Source organism: Phaenicophaeus curvirostris, chromosome 1 (assembly GCF_032191515.1).
Source record: "Phaenicophaeus curvirostris isolate KB17595 chromosome 1, BPBGC_Pcur_1.0, whole genome shotgun sequence".
Taxonomy (NCBI): Eukaryota; Metazoa; Chordata; class Aves; order Cuculiformes; family Cuculidae; genus Phaenicophaeus; species Phaenicophaeus curvirostris.
Window position 1 is genome coordinate 193553080 of NC_091392.1, and position 19269 is coordinate 193572348.

General features: G+C 54.8%; 2 protein-coding genes across 2 annotated transcripts in view; both read left to right on the forward strand.

Moving 5' to 3' along the window:
- ARHGEF17 (Rho guanine nucleotide exchange factor 17) overlaps positions 1–19269 on the forward strand; it is a 297301-nt gene that overhangs the window by 250516 nt on the left and 27516 nt on the right. The window contains exon 2 of the mRNA XM_069883328.1: positions 13126–14766. Coding sequence (XP_069739429.1) covers positions 13252–14766 — 1515 coding nt within the window. The 5' untranslated portion in view covers positions 13126–13251. The remainder of the gene's footprint in view (positions 1–13125; positions 14767–19269) is intronic.
- On the forward strand, positions 324–9433 carry P2RY6 (pyrimidinergic receptor P2Y6). Its single transcript, XM_069883304.1, has 2 exons — positions 324–395; positions 6661–9433. The coding sequence occupies exon 2, from the start codon at positions 6806–6808 to the stop codon at positions 7796–7798; it is 993 nt and encodes a 330-aa protein (XP_069739405.1). The 5' UTR covers positions 324–395; positions 6661–6805; the 3' UTR covers positions 7799–9433.

Here is a 19269-nt window from a genome sequence, read left to right on the forward strand (position 1 = left end):
TCCCAGCCCAGCTATGCCCCTTTCCCAGCCCAGCTGTGCCCCCAGCCCAGCTGTGTGCCACCCCCAGAGCTGTGTGCCCCCCCGCCAGCTGTTCCCCTTTCCCATTCCAGCTGTGTCCCCGTTCCAGCTGTGCCCCCCAGCCCAGCTGTGCCCGCCGCCCCTCCCGCAGGTGCCGGGGCTCGGAGGGCGGAGCGGGGCGGGGCGGAGCGGAGCCGCCCGGGGCTCTCGGCGCCGCTGCATCCCGGGGCCGGTGGGGGCCGCGTGCGGGAGGGACGCGACCGAGCGAACCGGAGCAGGATCGGAGCCGGGAGGGTCAGGCTGGACCCAGCAGAACCCGCCCCGAGAGGTGAACCGGGCAGGATGCGACTGGACCCATAGGGACCGAGCGAACCGAGGTAGGACCGGACCCGAGCGGGTCAGGGTGAGCGGGGCAGGAGGAGGCTGGACCGGGCTGGGTCGGTCCCACCGTGACAGCTCAAACCGGGTCTGAATGAGACACGAGGGTCAGACCCCGCTGGGGAGGATGGGACTCGAGTGGGTCGGATCAAAGCGGGACACGATCAGAGCTAAGAGGGTCAGAGTGAACCAGGGAGGATGCAACTGGACCCACAGGGACAGGACGAATCGAGGCAGGGCTGGATCCAAGAGGGTCAGAGCGAACTGGGCAGGATGTGGCTGGACCGGTCAGGACTGGGTCCCAGCATGTCAGTCCCAACCAGATCCAGGTGAGAGCCAAGGGTCAGACCCAGCCGGGAAGGATGGGGCTTGAGTGGGTCAGACTGAACAGGAGCAGGATTGGACCCCAGAGGGTCAGAGCGAGCTGGGCGGGATGCGTTGTACTGGGCAGGATCGGTACCATGTATCAGTCCAACACGGGTCTCAACGAAACACAAGGGTCAGACCCAACCGGGAAGGCTCGGACTTGAATGGGTCAGACCGTGCCAGGGGACAGGACTGGACCCGAGAGGGTCGCAGTGAACTGTGCAGGATGGGGGCCGGGAAAGGCAGGATCAGGCCCCAGGGTGTCAGACCAAACTGAGTCAGGATGAGTCCTGACTGGGTCACACTGGACGAGGCAGAACGGGACCCAAGAGGGTCAGATCAGACCAGGCAGGATCGGACCCAAGTGGTTCAGAGTGGACAGGGAAGGATGGGACAGGACCAGACAGGGTGGGACCAACAGGGTCAGACTGAATTGGTGCAGGATCAGAACCAAAAGGATCAGAGTGAACTGGGCAGGCTGTGGCTGAACAGGGCAGGATCAGGCCCGAGGCTGTCAGACAAAACTGGGCAGGATGGAACCTGAGTAAGTCAAACCGAACCAGGCAGGATGGGACCTGATCGGGTCAGACCACACTGGGCAGGATGGGCCCAGACTGGGTAGGGTCAGACCCAAGAAGTTCAGGTCAAACTAGGCAAGATGGGAGCCAAGCAAACATCAAACTAGACAGGATGAAGCAGGTCTGGAGAGGATGGGGTCAGATCCAGAGTGTTGGGTCAGATCCATCCAAAGCATCAGTGCTTTGGTTGAGCTTTGGGGTGGTCTACAAAGCCAGCCAAAATGGTAGCCTTTTCATTTAGGGAGGTTTAGCAGCTTTTACTGAGGAGCTGAGCCTAAAACCACACCGTGATTCCCATGGCAGGGCAGTTATGAAGCTCAGTGGGGTGCATTCGCCCTGGTCCCTTTGATCCCACAGCCTGAGGTGTGTCTGGGATGTGCCTGCATCTCCCAGGACATCCCTAGAGATGAGACAAATGCCAGAGATGGTTCTGCACGTGGAGAGTCTGCAAATCTGCTCAAGGGATCTGGTCTTCCCCAGCATTTCTGCTGTGGGTGCCAGTAGCCTGGCTTTCACCTTTCTTTCTATCTATCTATCTATCTATCTATCTATCTATCTATCTATCTATCTATCTATCTATCTATCTTTATACATATATACATAGAGAGGTATAGATATATTTGTATATATGAGCATGTGTGCATAGACATCCTGTACAGAAGCGTAAATATATTCATATATATATGGATAAAGGAATGCCTATGCATGTGTGAGTCCATGTGGGCACAGAAACATGTATTTGTGTATTGAGATATAGAAGTCTGTGGATGTGAATGGAGACATCTTTATGTATGTATTGAGAACATGTGGCTGGATATGTGCCTGTATGTTTGTGTGTATATATGTATGGGTTTATACGAGCTCAGCCAGAGCCTTAGCACTGCTAGGTGAGAGCAGGCAGACTCATTGCACCTTCCCTGTCACCAGCATATCCCGTTTCCAGCAGGAAAGCACTGCATGAGTGGCTCAGAGCATCCCCGAGATGCTGATTTATTTTACGGCTGGTGGACCAAAGCACAGGGAGGTGAAGGGATTTACCTGAGGACAGAGTATGTTGGTGTCAGAGCCACCTGATATCACCAGAGGGACCATCCCTGCACCTTGTACCCATGGGTCCATGTTAAGCACCTGAAAATGCTGCTCTGGTGCAATTTTGCCACTTCATTGCACTTCAGAATTAGATAAATAGAGATTTCCCTTAAAACAACTAAGCCTTGGTCCCCAAACAACCTGGGACAGATGGGACATGTCCATGGGCACCTGAAGATGTTTTGGGACCAGCCAGGAGGTATCTGGGGACAGAGACATTGTGGCTTTGGCCAAGCTTCACATGGGGCAGAAGCATCTTCCCTTCATACCATCTGAAATCTGCTGAGCTGGAGCTTTCGCTTCCACCTCCACCATCCCAGCCGTGCCATCAAACCACCAAGATGTCCCCACCATGGTCTCCTCTGGTGCCAGGACAAGCCAAGGAGGAAGGTTTCCAAGGGAGGAAGCCATCCCCCATATCCCATTTGAGGACAGCAACAGCTGAAATAATTTCTCACTGTAGCAAGCTTGCAGAACTCTCCTTCATATCAATATCAGGGTGTTAATTAAAGCTAAATTCACTGGAGAAGGGCTTATTTGAGATGGTTTGAAAGTAAAGGGTTGGAGGGGGTGAAGTCACCCCAGTGCGTGCCACAGGAAGCTTGTGGCTGCTAGTGAGTGGAACCAGAAAATATTTTTAATCTCTTCCCCATCTGGTTGAAGATCAGCCACACTTCTCTTTCTTAACCCCATTCCTCCTTCTCAGGCACCTTAAACCCATGGAACAGAGGTGACCCCATTTTACAGAGCACCCCAACAGCATAGGCATCCCATTTTTCCCACTGCAAGTCTCATTTCACAATGGATTTCACCTGGTGCCCATCACCGTGACATCAGGTCATCCCATTTCCTGCCCTGCAAGTCTCATTTCATGATAAGTTTCTCCTGGTGCCCCTCACTGCCGTGTCAGGGCACCAGGACTAGTTCTCTATGATCCAGGGATGTCTACATTTAGGGAAGTCTGAGCAGGGAGCGTGTCCACTCCATCATCCCATGGGCTGGCAGATTTTCCTGTGGTGTCTTTTCGGGGTGAAAAAAGGGACTTTTTTAGACAATCCACTTGGTTAGATAATGTCCCAAAGACATACCAGAGGCAGAGCAGCTGGATGAGGCTGAGTATCTTGATGTGATTTCATTAATCGGAAATAGCAGTGATTTATGGGCAATGACAGGCTGCAATTAAGGGCAGCTGCAAGTAGTGGGTACAGTTGGGCTGGAGATTCTCCTCTGTCTGACAGAAAGGTTGTGCTTGGCACATTCTACAGCTGGGTTTTTCCAGGTATCAGGAGGGAATTTTCGTCCTCTCCTCTGGCTTTTCTATCCCTCCCAACTTGGCATCATTGGGTTCAGTGCCCCATTTCCTTCTAGCAAAGAGGAGGTCTTTTCTCATTTACCTTTTTTTTGTTTGTTTGTTTCTGAGGGGGATCCCTCACTTTTTGGTTGCTCTTTGTATTTTTGGTTCATCTCTGCCTTCCGCCACCAATGCCCTCCATAGCCTCTGGCATATATCTTAGTAGACCTCATCAAATACACCTCAGAAGGGTGTTTTGGGGAGAAAATCTCTTAAAATGGGTTGTGAGCCACAAACCCCAAACCTCAGTGCCCAGGTCACAGTTTCCCTTATGTGGCTGCAGCAAGAGGTGATGGGACAACAGGAGCGATGTCTTTCTCTTGGTGCCACCATCTGGGATGCTTCCCCATCCCCAGCATCTGCCTCAGATGCCCACTCTTGGAAGAAGCCAAAAATGAGGGAAAGGACAAAAAAAACTTGCCCACAGTGCCATGCAATGCGATGCACGCCAGACAGCACCCACCCTGCCATGCCGTGCCGTGCCATGCAGTGCCCGTGCTGCCACCCACGTTTCTGTTCCCCATTGCCCTGGGGTGCTGCCGTCGGGTGGGAAAGGGAAGTATTTCTCAACAGGGCAAGCGCAGCACTCTGGGGCTGCAGATGTGCCTGGGTGCTGGGTAGAGCTGTTCCCTGCACCCTGTGGCACCCTGGCACTCCCTGGCACCCCAACAGGTAAGAGAAGGTCTTGGGTCCCCCAGGACCCCTCCTCATACCTCTTGCTCTGCACCTCATCCCCAATACCGCTATGGTGTTCCTGTGGGAACTCATGGGACGGCAGAGGCTCCTAGGAATGCCCAGGGTGTGGGTGCTGGGGTGGGTGCTGCCTGGCCTGGGGTCCTGGGAGAGGTTTTGGGGGGACCAGGGGATAGGACAGTTCATAGCCCTGGGGCACATATTGCCTTGGCAGTGGCAGAGGTGAGTGCTGGGACTGCCTGGAGCTGGGTGACAGTGGGTGGTGTGTGGCACAGTGGGGTGAGGGAGAGTTCAGTGGGGTGCAGTGGGGCTCAGTGGGGTGCAGAGGGCTCAGTGCAGCAGAGAGAGGAGCAGGGGGAATTGATCTGCAAGCCTGGAGCACCCCTAAAAATGGGAGATCCTTGTCTGTCCCTCTAATACTCTTCCCCTCTCTGTGTCTGCCTCTGGTAGCCTCTCCCCCATGCACCTGGCTGGAGATTGGTCACTCTCACTCTGTGCCTCAGTTTCCCTTCCCAGCGTCTGTGGGGGCATCGGCCACCCCATTTCCAAGCAAGCTCATTCCTACCAGGCATTGGGGTTGCTGCCAGGGCATGCGAGGGGAAGCGGGTGCCCAGGGTTGCAAACAGGTCTGCAGTCAATGGAGGAAGCGAGAGGAGGAAAGAGAAGTGGCTCTGCCCACACCTCCGAGCTGCTGCAACCCAGAAGCACGTAGTACTCATGGGTGGTAAGGGATCTGGCCAAGTGACATGGTTGGGGTCATGTGTCTCTGCAGGTGCTGTAGGACCATGTCTTTCATGCTAGTCTCAGCCTCTAAGAAAAGCTCCAGCTCAGAGCAGCACAGAGGCCACATGGATGGACTCTCAACCCACAAACCCCAAAACATCCATGACCAGCGCATCCCAGTTCCCAGATGAAAGTAACCACAAAACATCTGTGGGTTCATACTGGGCTCAGTGCAGGTGGCACTTCCCAAAACTCAGGAGGCACAGCCGGCTTGAGTGACTGGCCATAGGGTTTTGGCACCCCCTGCAGAGGAGCAAGCAGCCGTGCCACGAGCTAATGGCTCTCCATGCCGCAATTTCCCCTCCTGCAGCAGTATGAGGGCGATTTGGCCTGGTGCTAACTTTTATGTGTGGTGCACACACTGGGGGAAGCAGAGCTGAGATGGTGGCAATCATGCCCTGCATGCTGTCTCACGTGCCACCACCCCGCATGGTCCTGCTCTCTCCGCCTTCACCTTCCTGATGGACCCTCTAAATCCCTCATCATGGTTTAGAATCATAGAGCTATAGAATAGTTTGAGTCGGAAGGGTCCTTTAAAGGTTATCTGGTCCAACTCCCCTTCCATGAGCAGGAACATCTTCAGCTAGGTGACGTTTGCCCCTTCAAACCTGACTTTGAATGTTTCCAGAAATGGGGCATCCATGACTTCTCTGGGCAACCTGTGCCAGTGTCTCACCAACCTCACTGTAAAAAATTTCTTCCTTGCATCTAGTCTGAATCTCCCCTCTTTAAAACCATTGCCTCTCGTCCTATCTAAAAGGTAGGGAGATTGTTCTACTAAGAAGTCTGTACCCATATTTCTGACCCCGTCCCCTTCAAGTACTGAAAAGCCACAATAAGGTCTCCCTAGAGTCTTCTCTTCTCCAGGATGAACAACCCCAACTCTCTTAGCCTTTCCTCTTAGGAGACGTGTTCCAACCCTCTGACCATTTTTGTGGCCTCCTCTGGACCTGCTCCAGCAGGTCCATGTCTTTCCTGTGCTGAGGACTCCCAAGCTGGATGCAGTACTCCAGGTGGGGTCCCACCAGAGCAGAGCAGAAGGGCAGAATCACCTCCGTCGACCTGCTGGTCACACTGCTTTTAATGCAGCCCAGGATACATCTGGCTTTTTGGGCGGCAGGGGCACATTGTTGGGTCCCGTCCAGCTTTTCATCCACCAGTACCCCCAAGCCCTCAGTAGGGCTGCTCTCAATCTCTTTTTTCCCCCCAATCTGTTTTGATACTGGGGGTTGCTTTGACCCAAGTTCAGGACCTTGCACTTGGCCTTGCTGAACCTCATGAAGATCACCTGGAACCACTACTTGAGCTTGTCCAGATTCCCCTGAACAGCCTCCCATCGCTCAGGTATGTCGACCACACCGCTTTTTCTAATTCCTTGTTTTTAATGTGTTTGCTTTCTTCCAGATCTGGAGTCAAACATTTTATGCAACTAAACAAGTCTTACATTGGTGCTGTGGCCAGTGTACTTCACCTCATCTGTTTGCAAGAACAAAAGAAAAGTGCTGAGTGACCGCACCAGCAGAGTTCACTGGTAGAGAGGACCACCACCATGGCCAACTTGACGGTCCCTGTGTGGCCTGGAAGGAACTCGTGCACCTTCCATGAAGAGTTCAAACAGGTCCTTCTGCCCTTGGTTTACTCGGTGGTGTTCACCGTGGGGTTGCCCTTGAATGCTGTGGTCATCGGGCAGATCTGGATGGCCCGTAAGGCACTCAGCCGCAGCATGATCTACATGCTGAACCTGGCCATGGCTGACCTGCTCTATGTCTGCTCCCTCCCTCTCCTAATCTACAACTACTCTCAGAAGGATTATTGGCCTTTTGGGGACTTTACCTGCAAATTTGTCCGCTTCCAGTTCTACACCAACCTACACGGCAGCATCTTCTTCCTCACCTGCATCAGCATCCAGCGGTATCTGGGCATCTGCCACCCCTTGGCCTCATGGCACAAGAAGAAGGGGAAGAAGCTGACGTGGCTGGTATGTGCTGCAGTGTGGTTCATTGTCATTGCCCAGTGCCTGCCCACCTTCATCTTCGCTTCCACCGGCACCCAAAGGAACCGCACTGTCTGCTATGACCTGAGCCCACCGGATCACTCTGCCGCCTACTTCCCCTACGGCATCACCCTCACTGTCACCGGCTTCCTGCTGCCCTTCGTGGCCATCCTCGCCTGCTACTGCAGCATGGCTCGCATTCTGTGCCAGAAGGATGAGCTGATCGGCTTGGTGGTGCACAAGAGAAAGGACAAAGCCGTGCGTATGATCATCATTGTGGTCATTGTCTTCTCCATCAGCTTCTTCCCCTTCCACCTCACAAAGACCATCTACTTGATTGTCCGTTCCTCACCAAGCCTGCCCTGTCCAACTCTGCAGGCATTTGCCATCGCCTACAAGTGCACACGCCCCTTTGCCAGCATGAACAGTGTCCTCGACCCCATCCTCTTCTACTTCACCCAACGCAAGTTTCGTGAGAGCACCCGTTACCTCCTTGACAAGGTGAGCTCCAAGTGGCGGCACGACCACTGCATTACCTACGGCTCCTAGATGAGGATGAGGGCCACTTTGGTGTCACTGGGACTGAGCATGGAGCAATTTTGCTTTAAGCTTCTTGGAGCAGAGATGGCATCAGCTGGGGACCTGCTAGAGGACAGGAGGATGGCATCTGCCAAGCCTTCAGCACTTTCATCCCATCTCCAGCCTGCAGTGGCACAGTATTAACCTGATCATGGCACAGGTCCCCTGTCTGGCTCGGTTGCTCAATTTGAGGAGCTTAGCACCATATTTCCTGATGGCCAAGATACTGAAGCAATAAAAGCCACTGGTCGGACCATGGAGAACACCGTGGGACTGTGGAGATCACAGTTCCTGCCTCAGGGCAAGCTGCTGGGGCATGATTTCTCCTCATTCTTGTGTGAAGCTTCCCTGGTAGAGCTATGTGAAGTCTGAGGAGGGTTTGGCTCAGCTTGTACTTCTCTGGGGAACATGACATCATGTGTTTCTCCAGCTCAAGATCAGTGTCACGGGCATTTGTGGGGCATTTTGCAAAATGGTGGGAGAGCATCCCTGGCCAGACTGGGAGCTGGAAAGGGGTACATAAGGGCAACTGGGACATCCATGCTAGATTTCCCACTCAAGTGACGACCATGGGCTGGGTTAGACACAAGCCAGCATTGTTGTCAACTGCCTGTGGACCTTCAGCATCATCCAGGTCCAGCTCCCTCCTCAGTCCATCTCGGCATGCTTGGCATCCTGCTATCACCTCCAAACTCAGAGTTGGCACACCTGGACAAGACACCAGGAGTTGGGTAAACCCTGCCACCGAGTTACTTGGTGTCCTTGGCCATATCACCATACGTCCCACCGTTGGCTTAGCCTCTCCACCACCCCTACTCTGGGTTCGGGCTTGAGCTTTGCTCCCACAGCCTCTGGTGGGATGCTGCTTCTTCCTAACAAGGAGGAATTTGCTTACACAGCGCGGGGTGGATGTACCACTAATTGTTTTGCGAGTCTTCTTTAAAATAATTAATGTACAGACTAAATCTCACCCCCTTTTTCAGACGGATGTGTATGCATAAATACACCCACTATATATACATACAATGCATCCAGATGGGAAGATTTGTAGCTCAGCACAGGCTACCTGATAAAGATACTGTGTCCGGTTCTGGAATCCTCAGCATAAGAAGATGTGGAACTGTTGGAACAGGGCCAGAGGAGGGCTACAAAGATGATCAGAGGGCTGAAGCACCTTCCATATGGGGACAGGCTGAGAGAGTTGGGCTCTGAGGAGATCTTATAGTGACCTTCCAGTACTTGAAAGGGGCTTCAGAAAAGCTGGGGAGGGACTGTTTACAAAGGTTGTAGTGACAGGACAAGGGGTAACGGGGATAAATTGGGGAGGGGCAGATTTAGACTAGACATAAGGAATAATTTCTTCACCATGAGAGTGGTGAGGCGCTGGAATAGGCTGCCAAGGGAAGTTGCGGATGGCCCATCCCTGGAGGTGTTCAGGGCCAGGCTGGATGGGGGCTTGGGCAGCCTGGTCTAGTGGGCCATGTCCCTGCCCACTGCAGAGAGGTTGGAACTAGATGATCTTTAAGGTGCCTTCCAACCCAAACTATTCTACGATTCTACGATTCTATGATTCTATGATTCTCTGCTGTGAATACAATATATTATACAGTGCATGTATGCATATATGCTACACATGCATACATATATGCATACAGGGATAACTGTTTTGCTGCATTTCTTACAGGTTGTCTCTGTCTAGCAATCATGTCTAAGTTGATTTAAGCATTTTGCTTCAAGTCTGTGTAGGTGGACACACCTCCTGCACCCAGCCAAGCATGTGACTTCATCCCACCTTGCTCCCTGCAAGGGCACAGCATCTTCCTCAGGTACCCAGCCACCCAAGGACCTCACTGGCATCCAGGACTGATGGTCCCAATGTGACTCATTGCTGTCATGAGGATGAGAAAGGTGCCCAGGGTGGTTGTCATGTCTTGGATGATGCTCAAAGATCTTAGCATCATGGTGGGCTGGAATAGAGAGGGAACCTGCAACAGCATTAGCTCAAGCCACCTGGTTTTGCAGGAGCAGTGGCTGTGTCCTGGTAAGGAGGATCATGCATGGTGCCAACAGCTTTGGGTTGGAGCACAGAAACTGGCAGAGGAGGCAGAACCAGCCCCAGGTTTTCCCTTGGCTGGAGCTCATCCAAGCCTAAATCTCCTCCAACGCATTTTTGGTGTTCTGCAATGGAAGGGAAAAATGCTGGGGTGGTGGCCAGTGGGACAATCCCAGCCTGATGTTACCAGCTCTTCCCAGACAAAAGGAAGGGTGACAAGTTGGGACACCACAGACCACGCTGTCTGGACCCAGGAGAGGGCGCAAAATATTCAGATTTGGAGAAATTCAGCTGCATCTGTATGTGCTCTCCCAGGTCCAGGGAGGCATGGAGCCCTGCTCCGTCACACCACCCCGTGCCTAGATAGCACCCAGGGAACAGGGTGGCCTGCCAAAGTTTAACTCCAATACAACTTTGGGGGGGGAAAAATAAGCAGGTCCCAAAAAGGCCTGTGGTGGCTACAGGGGCAGTATGGGCTCAAGTGGTGACATCCAGCAGCCCCAGAACACCTCAGTGAGGTCCCCAGTGGTGGAATCATGAATTTTGGGTGCTTTTAAGTGTAGGAGGTGCATGGATCTCACTAATTTTCGCATGTGGAGTCTGCCTATGTCCAGCCTTGGGGTCCTGTCAGCCGTTCCCAGGCCTAGAAGCAGGGCGATGGGCACGACAAAGCACCTTAGAGATGGGTTGGGTGCTTCAAAACATCTCCTTCACTTGCAAGATGCTCCTACAGCGCTAAGAGGAGAGGAGGTCTGGCTCTTCCCCAAATCCCATCCTGAATGCCAGGTGATCAGGAGGATATCTTGGGGACATCGTCCTTTCTGTCCACCCAGCCCTGGGGGAACCAGGGGAGGAGAGCTGGGGAAGGAATACCTGCCAGGGCGGTGCATTTCACAGCATGGCTGGAGGCACTTTTTAGTTCCTGAAAAATGTATTTATGGGGGGAAAGTCGGATTTCTTTTTTAATCACCACCAGGTTTTTTGTGCCCCCAGGACGGAGCCAGCCATGTCCTTTACATAGCCAGGACAACTCTCCAGCCCTACCCATGCTGCCAAGGCCCCAGTTCACCTGTCAACTGTCCCAGCTATGTTCTTCATTTTTCGCATCCCCAGCAATAAATCTGCTGTCTTAGGGGAAAAGGGCTGCAAATAGCAAGCGCTGACAAGCGATGCTAGAAAAGCAGGAGAAAGTCTGTTGACGGGGCGGTGCGTCACTGGAGCTCTTCGCAAGTTGAGAACAAGGTGTTCCATCTTCCCCAAGAGGAGTTGCAAAGCAGGGATTGGAAAATGCCACGGCAAAGGGAAGGATCTCTTGCTGGCACCTCAGTTTTTGCTCACTTATCCTGTTCTCCCCTAAAAAAAAGCTGGAAGGAGATGGAGGGAAGGGGATGGCTATAAGCTGTACCAGGGGAAGTTCAGATTGGACATTAGGAAGCTGGTGAAGGGGCTGGAGAACAAGTCCTACAAGGAGCGGCTGAGGGAACTGGGGTTGTTTAGCCTGGAGAAGAGGAGGCTGAGGGGAGACCTTATGGCTGTCTACAACTCCCTGAAAGGAGGTTGTAGAGAGATGAGTTTTGGTCTCTTCTCCCAAGCGACAGATGATAGGACAAGAGGAAATGCCCTCAAAACGCGTCAGGGGAAGTTTAGATTGGACATCTGGAAAAATTTCTTCACAGAAAGGGTCATCGGGCACTGGCTGAGGCTGCTCAGGGAGGTGGTGGAGTCACCATCCCTGGCATTTAAAAGACAGGTAGAGGAGATGCTTAGGGATCTGGCTTAGTAGGGGGCAGGTACGGTTGGGCTTGATGATCTGAAAGGTCTTTTCCAACCCGCTGATGAAGCGGATGAAGGATGGGGGGGAGGTGAAGAATGCAGGGAGAGGTGAAGGATGGGGGGGACAGGGAGGATGCAGGACAGAGGGGGATGTGGGGTGCTCCTGCTTGGCTTGGGACCGGGAGGGCAGCTCCATGGCCTTCCTCTCCCCCAAAACCCGAAAAAATTAAACTAAAAAAAAAAAAAAGTTAAAAAAAGAGCGAAACCTCCAACCATCCCCCTCTGCGGGAGGAAACCACGCCTCCAGGGAGGAAAGTTTATTTGAATGCAACAAATAAAAAAGCAGGGGGTGAGGGAGGAGGAAAAGCCAAAAGAAAAAAGAGGAAAAAAAAAAAAGAAAGAAGGGAGGGAGGGAGGGAGGGAGGGAAGGAGGGAGGGGGGGTCGAGCAAACAAAGCGGGAGGGATGCGGGGCGGAGGAGGAGCGGGGCCGGGCGGTGCCTGCGGCGGGGCCGGGGCCGGGGCCGGGGCCGGGGGGCGGGCGGAGGCGGCGGGGGGGGCAGACAATGGCCGAGGGGGGCAGCGAACGGGGGGTAGCGGCGGGTCGGTGCCTGCTGCCCGCCTCCTCCCCGCCTTCCTCCTCCTCCTCCTCCTTCTTCTTCTTCCCGGGTAGGAAACTTTCGGCGTCGATCTCGGAGCACCAACCGGGCCGGGCTTTCGGCAGCCTGGCCCCTTCGGTACGGCAGCTTTCGCTTCGTTTCAGCGAACCGGAGCCCACGGGGCCGGTTGATGCCGGGGCTCGGCCGCCCCCCCCCCGCCCCGCCGCCCTCCCCCCCGCCGTCCCCGCCGCCGCCGCCGGGCTCGGGGCTGAGCGCGGAGCCGCCGCGCTGGCCCAGCGTCCCGGCGATGCGCAAACTCTTCGGGGAGAGCTGCCGGCAGCCCGCGGCGGGCACCGGGGCCGCCCCCCCGCCCCGCGGCCGCGTCCCGCATTCCGGGCATAGCTCGCCCCGGCCGCCGCCGCCGCCGCCGCCCGCCGCCTCCTCCCCGGCGGCCGCCGAGGCCCGAGCCGCTGCCCCGCGACGCCGCGCCGAGCGCGGGGCGGAGGGCGAGGGGGGCGCGGAGCCCCCCGCGCGGGAGGAGGAGCGGGTCGGGGCCGCTCGGGCCGGCCGGGGGCGGCCGCTCCAGCCCGGGGACGGCGTCGGGGCGAGCGACGGGGCGGGCTGGGGGCCGGCGGCCGTGCGGGTCCGGGCCAGGCTGCCGGCCGGCCTGACGCCGGAGCGCGGCAACGGGAGGCGGCCGGGGCCGGGGGAGGAGCGGGCCGAGCACCGCAAGTCCCTGTCCAACCCCGACATCGCCGCCGAGACCCTGACGCTGCTCAGCTTCCTCAAGTCCGACCTCTCGGAGCTGAAGGTGAAGAAGAAAGGGGTGAGGATCGGCCTCGACGCCAGAGCCGCCGCCGAGCCGGGCCCCCAGCCCGCCCGGCGCTGGGCAGCGGGGGAGCGGCCGACGCTCAAGGACCTGACGGCCACGCTGCGCCGGGCCAAGTCCTTCACCTGCTCCGAGAAATCGGGGGCGCGGCGGCTTTTCCTGCAGAGCGCCATGAAGCAGAGCTCCTCGGAGCTCCTCCTGGCCGCCACTGACCAGGTGGCTTCGCGCGGGGACGAGGATGCTCTCCCCGTGGTCATCCAGGACCAGTACATCCAGGAGGCGAGGCAGGTCTTCGAAAAGATCAGCAGGATGGGTTCCCAGCAGGATTACAGCTTCGCGGCTGAGCAGAAGGATGGTGGAGGTGTGGAGGGCACCGAGATGGCGATACCGACGGGGACGATGGACGTGACTCGTAGGGGACAGGTGGAGAGCACGCGGTGTTTGAAGGAAGTGGAGTCGGAGGAGAATCTCTCTCGCAGGAAATCCGTGGAGGAGCTGTCAGGTCATGAGTCAAGTGTGACAGACGAGGGCATCGTCACGGAGCCAGAGCCCGTGGGGATGCCCTTCCAAGACCTGCATAAAGCCGTGGATGGCTGGACACTGCCCAATGCCGGGCCGGCAGCCAGTGACACTGAAAAGCCAGTGCCTGTTCACCCGACAGCAGCGGTTGAAGACCTTCCAGCTGGCAAATCCGAGACACCAAGCACCCCTGGCAGCTTGCGGCGCCGCCGTAAGTTCCCCTCGGCAGGTGTCAATGGGACGGAGGGTGGCAGTGACTGTGGCACCGAGTCCTACCGCTCCCTTAGCGACCCCATGCCCCACCGGAGATGCTCGGTGGTGGAGGAAGTGAAGAATTTCTCTGTCGACAGCAACCTCCTGGGCTCACTGAGTGCCAAGGCAGGCATTCCCCAACCTGCTGCTATTGCAGGCAGTGCTGGCAGTGCAGGCAGCGACCTGTCACTCGGCAGCGATGGGCCACGGGACTACAGCAGCCTCATCCAAACCATCGTCAGCCAGCCCGGTGCCATGGCTAAGCTCATCGATGAGAAGGGCAATGGCAAGACCATCAAGAAGAAGTCGTTGAGCGACCCCAGTCGCCGCAGTGAGCTGCCAGCTGGTGCCTTTGAAGGTCCCAGTGAGGCCATCAGCGAGCTAGAGCCCAGCATCCCGCCATCCAGCAGCGAGCCCATCCTCTCGGTACAACCAGCAGCACCAGGCGCTGGCCGTGGCTATGGCTTTGACCCCAAGCTGGCTGATGTGTTGTCCCCTCGCATTGTCCGGCGTAGCTCCAAGAAGCGCTCCAACCGCGCGGCTCACCAGGAAAACCAACCGCCGCCAGCACCTGCCGTCCTCGCCAAGAGCCGCCCGGCCACCAAGCATGTTCGTCACACCAGTGAGCCCACTACCTTCATCCCCATCACCATCCCTGAGCCTCTTGTCCCCTCCAGCCACCACAGCCACCTCCCTGCGCCAGCTGCCAGCCACTCACCTGGCAAATCCTTCCCGACCCTCCAACCTCCTTCGCTGGAGGACGTCACCAAGCGGTACATGCTGGCCCTCAACTCAGGTGATGCATCCCCTAGTCCTGGGGATGGACCCCGCTCTCCGCCCGCTGCTCCACCACCCCGGCTGCCCCGGTGCCCACGGCCGCCCGATGAACATGGCCCCAGGAGCAAGCCGCAGGTGGTAAGTGCCCATCCATTCTTTAGAACCACATTTATTTCATGGGGTACGTGACCCCTCCAAAGCGTCGGTGGCTCTGGGGGTCCCTCGTATGTCTCTTGTTGCAGACAAATTCCCATCCATGGATGCATTGCTGAATGACCAAGAGCCTTCCCAGCCCTTTCTGGTTGTCCCCAAGGGGATGAGCTCTTGTTTATAGGAGCAACTCCCCCAATAAAAAGGCGATTTTTGGGTGGAAAGAAGCAGTTTTCAGGTCAAATAGCACCAAATTTTGGTGGAAGATTGTTTTATAGCTCTAGATACATTATATCCTATAGTTATATACAACATCTCCTGGTGACGCTCTCTATAAGGTCCCGGTAAACGGATGTGCTCTTGGCCATACCTGATACGCTGAACCAAAAATTGCCTTTTCCTTGGCAGGGAGGACTTAAATGGTACTTTGGTTTGGGATTCTCCGCATCAATCCTCTTATTGAGCAAACTGGCCATCCCTCCACCCAGGACCACAGGCTTTGCTGTGCTGTTGGCATGGGAAAAAGGGGGAAAAATATTTTTGTGTATGAACTGAATATTTTATCGATGGATAAAGATTTATCCTGAAGGATTAGTGCCGCTTGGGGGACACAAAGGTGGTCTGTTTGCTCCAAAGTGCAGCTGCGTGCTATGGGGTCTTTCCCAGGCTCGGTTTTCAGCATTGCTGGCCTCTCGGATGCTGTTTGAAGATGGACTTGGGTTCCCATCTCCCTGAGTGTTTGTGCCGGGAAGCTCTTGGAAGCACCACCTCCGCCTGCAGCACGGCAACACTGGCACCCACGGGGCTTTTAATAGCTACGGGCAAAGCCCAGAAATACCCATTCCCACGGGGGATGAGCTGAGAGCTCACAGGAACGGGGCTGGCAGGGCTCTCTTGCCCTGCTTCGATGCTGATTTAAAAGGATGAGCTGGACTGTTCCCTTCCAATAGCTGCTGGCAGCCAAGCGTGAAGTCCCCAGGGTTGAGCCAGGTGGTGTAACTCTTGCTGGCTGGGGCAGAGCTGCATGGAGCAGGGATGTTTTTCTTTGCACAGTTCCAAAATCCAGATCCCCACAGCATCCCTGATATTCTCTTGGGGTCAGGCATACCTGCAGCATCTTCTCTTGAGATATTCTCCTGGGGTTCAGCATCCCTACAACTATATTCCCTTAAGATATTGTCTCGGGGTCCAGCATTCGTGCAGCGTTGTTCCCCCAGGATAGTCTCTTGAGGCCGGGTATCCCTGCAGCAACTTTCCCCCAGGATACTCCTGGGGTCCGGCATCTCCACAGCATCGTATCCACAAGTTACTCTCCTGAGATCCAGCATCCTGACGGCATTATTCTCCCAAGATATTCCTCTGGGGTCCGGCATCCCTGCAGGATCATTCCCCCAGTATGCCCTCTGGGATCTAGCATCCTTGCAGCATTATACCCCCAAGATATTCTCCTGAGTAGCTCTGCTCCCTGTCCAGCTTCTTCTTTGAATCTTGGCTCCTGCGTAAAAAAATCTTTGGAAATAATTTAGGTGGATTTTGCAGCATTTAAGGCCAATGTACAAGTTTAGAGGGAGGCGCTTGTCCCCTCTGATCTCTGGTTGAGAAGTGCTGTTGAAGCATCGAGTGTTATAATTCATCGGGGTGATGAGGAACCTCCTGTGGCTGGCAGCACCTCAGGGGTGTCAGTAGGTCCATGAGGCGAGGCAATGCACCCAACAGTGTTTCTTTATAAAGAAATACTTCTTACTAAATTATTAATATTTTAAGTTTGTATAATATATGGTTTGTATTAAAAATTTATAAAGTAATATTTCTCTTTCGGGAAGCTCCCTCTGGTGCTCCAGGGATGGTGCTCACCCCATGATGTCCCTGGTATCAAGGATGCTCTCCTGACTCCGCACCTCAATACACCCCCCAGTCCCAGTTGCTTTGAGATAATTTGGGGTGGAATTTTACCGGCTCCTGCACCAGGCTCTGGCAACTGGAAGCCCAGTTTGGCTGAGCATCACCTCGGGGACATGAGTCGCCCCACAGGGCTGGACCCCAGAGATGCTGCTCCTCACCTTGCTTGAACCCAGCAGCCTTCGTGAAAAGGGTGCAAATTTTCCCTTTTAAGGGCAACGCCACAGCTGTATCTTCAAAGCTCTCTCCTGCCTTTGAATTTCTTTGTGATGGAGCCATAACATAACTGAAACCAGGATTTTTTATTTCTCTTTTTGATTTATTTTATAGCAGAGCTGGCATGTTTTATTTCAGATGGCACCAGATAGGGCTGGGGGGGAGCCGAGGGGGACTGAGCCCTGCAAGGGAGTTGCTTTAATTATAGGCAGGAGCACTAAGCACCGGATATAACTTGGCACCAAGACGGCTGGCTGGGAGTGGAGATTTACGTGCTCCCTGACTAACAGCAAAGAAATAAGCTTTATTTTTTTATTTCCTAGCCTCTGTCCCCCCAACTCGAGACTGTTGGAGTCATGAGGTCGGTCGTCTGCTTGGGGAAATGGTCATCCCTGCTTGGGGATTTTGGGGCACTGGAGCACCCAGTGGAGATGGTCTATCTGTCCCAGTGTCCATCTCCAGCAGATAATGCTGGGAAGGGAATAATAACAGGGTCCGACAAGTGCACAGCAATGCTCACCCGAAATATTGTCCTGGGGTCCATCATCCCTGAAGCATTATTCCCCCAAGATGGGCTCTTGAGGTCCAGCATCACTGTGGCATCACACCCCCAACATATTCTCCTGGGTACCAGCATCCCTGGAACATCATTCCCCCAGGGACTTTTCCTGGCCCCCATAAATTTTGGGTGGCTTTGGTGGAGGTGAGCAGTGCTGTGCTGGCTGTTTGCTGAATTCGGCTGCCCAGCGTGTCCCAACTGAGAGAGGTAACGTGCTGTTCTTCCTCTGCGGCAGAACTGTTTGTCCTGGGTGCTTTCCAGCGATCCTCTGTGGGGCTGGAGCTGGCCAAGCCATCCTGGGTGCAGAAGAGCTCCTTTGCTCTGTGTCTGATGCTGGACACGAGGCTTTTAATTCCCTAGGAGCCCTTAGCAGCATGTCCTGCACTGGCATACGCCATGGGGGCCACGGGAAGAAAGGATGCTTTCAAGAAAGGAAGGAAAAAAACCCCAAAAATCTTGATACAGAGAAGATTTTCCGCCTCCAGCATCCCATGAACTGCTGGGATGGGCAGTACATCCTTGCACACACGTGTGCAGCAGCCTGGCACCAGGCAAGTGTGGATCTGGGGTGCATTTTGGATACATTTGGGGTGGGTTTGGGGTCCATTTGCTGCTCAGTCAAGGCATGAGCAAGTTGCCAAACTGGCAGCCCCTTGTATCTTTCTCTTCTCTATGGCCCCAGCCAGCACAGGATGGAAAATTAGGTATTTGCTGCCATGCTCTGTTTGTTGACTTAGCAGCAGTCGGATTAAACAGGAAAATATTGATTTAAATATAGCACCTCGCGGGAGCAGAGGAGTCGTGGGAATGAGGCCCCCGGCGTCCTGGACGCTGCCGTCCCCACCTGCTGCTCCCCAAGTAGGATGGCTGCACCCCGAAATGTCATCAGGGATAGAGGGGGGGTCCCTGGAGGGAAACATCAGGGTCATGTTCCCAGGGACACTTGCGTAAAAACCCTCCCCATCCCTCCCGAGAGTCCTCCCTCTGATCTCACCCCGGCGTTGCTCATCGTCCAGAAGCTTGTCCTCACTTTGGGGACAGCTCAAGGCCTGAATCCATGCACCAGACATATATTCCTTGGCCAAAGTTTGGCATCATTGGACCTATTTATCTCTCCATTCCCTTTCCCTAAATCTCCATAGGAACCAGGTTTTGGCACACAGATAGGAGTTTTCTCATTTTTTGGTGTTACTGGAAATCTGTAATTGAAGCTGTTGCAGGGGGAGGATGGGGATGGGTAATTCTTGGCATTCATCTCCCATTGCCTGTGCTGATGGTTTGCTCATTTTTTGTGCCCCTAGCTCTGTTCTGCTCAGTGAAACACTGGGCTGGGGTCAAACTGAGCCATGCAGGCAGCCTCCACTGTGCTTCAGAGGGTGGTTGTAGGTGGGATGGAGCAAGGAGAAGTTGGGGGCACTGGGGGACCCACAGGGGATGCTATCTTATCTATCAGCAACACGGACCAACACTGGGACCACTGGCACAGGGCCAAGCAGCTTGGCCAGCAGGGTGAACCAGCCCAAATGTCCTTATCTCTGGTCAGTTTTGCCCCTGTTCTTCCCCACTGCCAGGGTTTTGAACACCCTTGAGTGATGCAGAGGACGTGTCTGGTGTAACCCGGAGCTACTCCCCTCCCCGCCTCTTGCTCCTTGTCCCCTGTGCCTGCTGCCACTTTAATTAAAAGCCTCTAATTAATTAGGCAGCAAACTCCATCAGAAGGGATGAGCCAGCTGGGATATACATCCTTTAAGCCCAAACATCCCAGGGTAGCACCTCATGTGTGAGGTTTGCCCCATGATGATGGCTGTGGGGAAGAG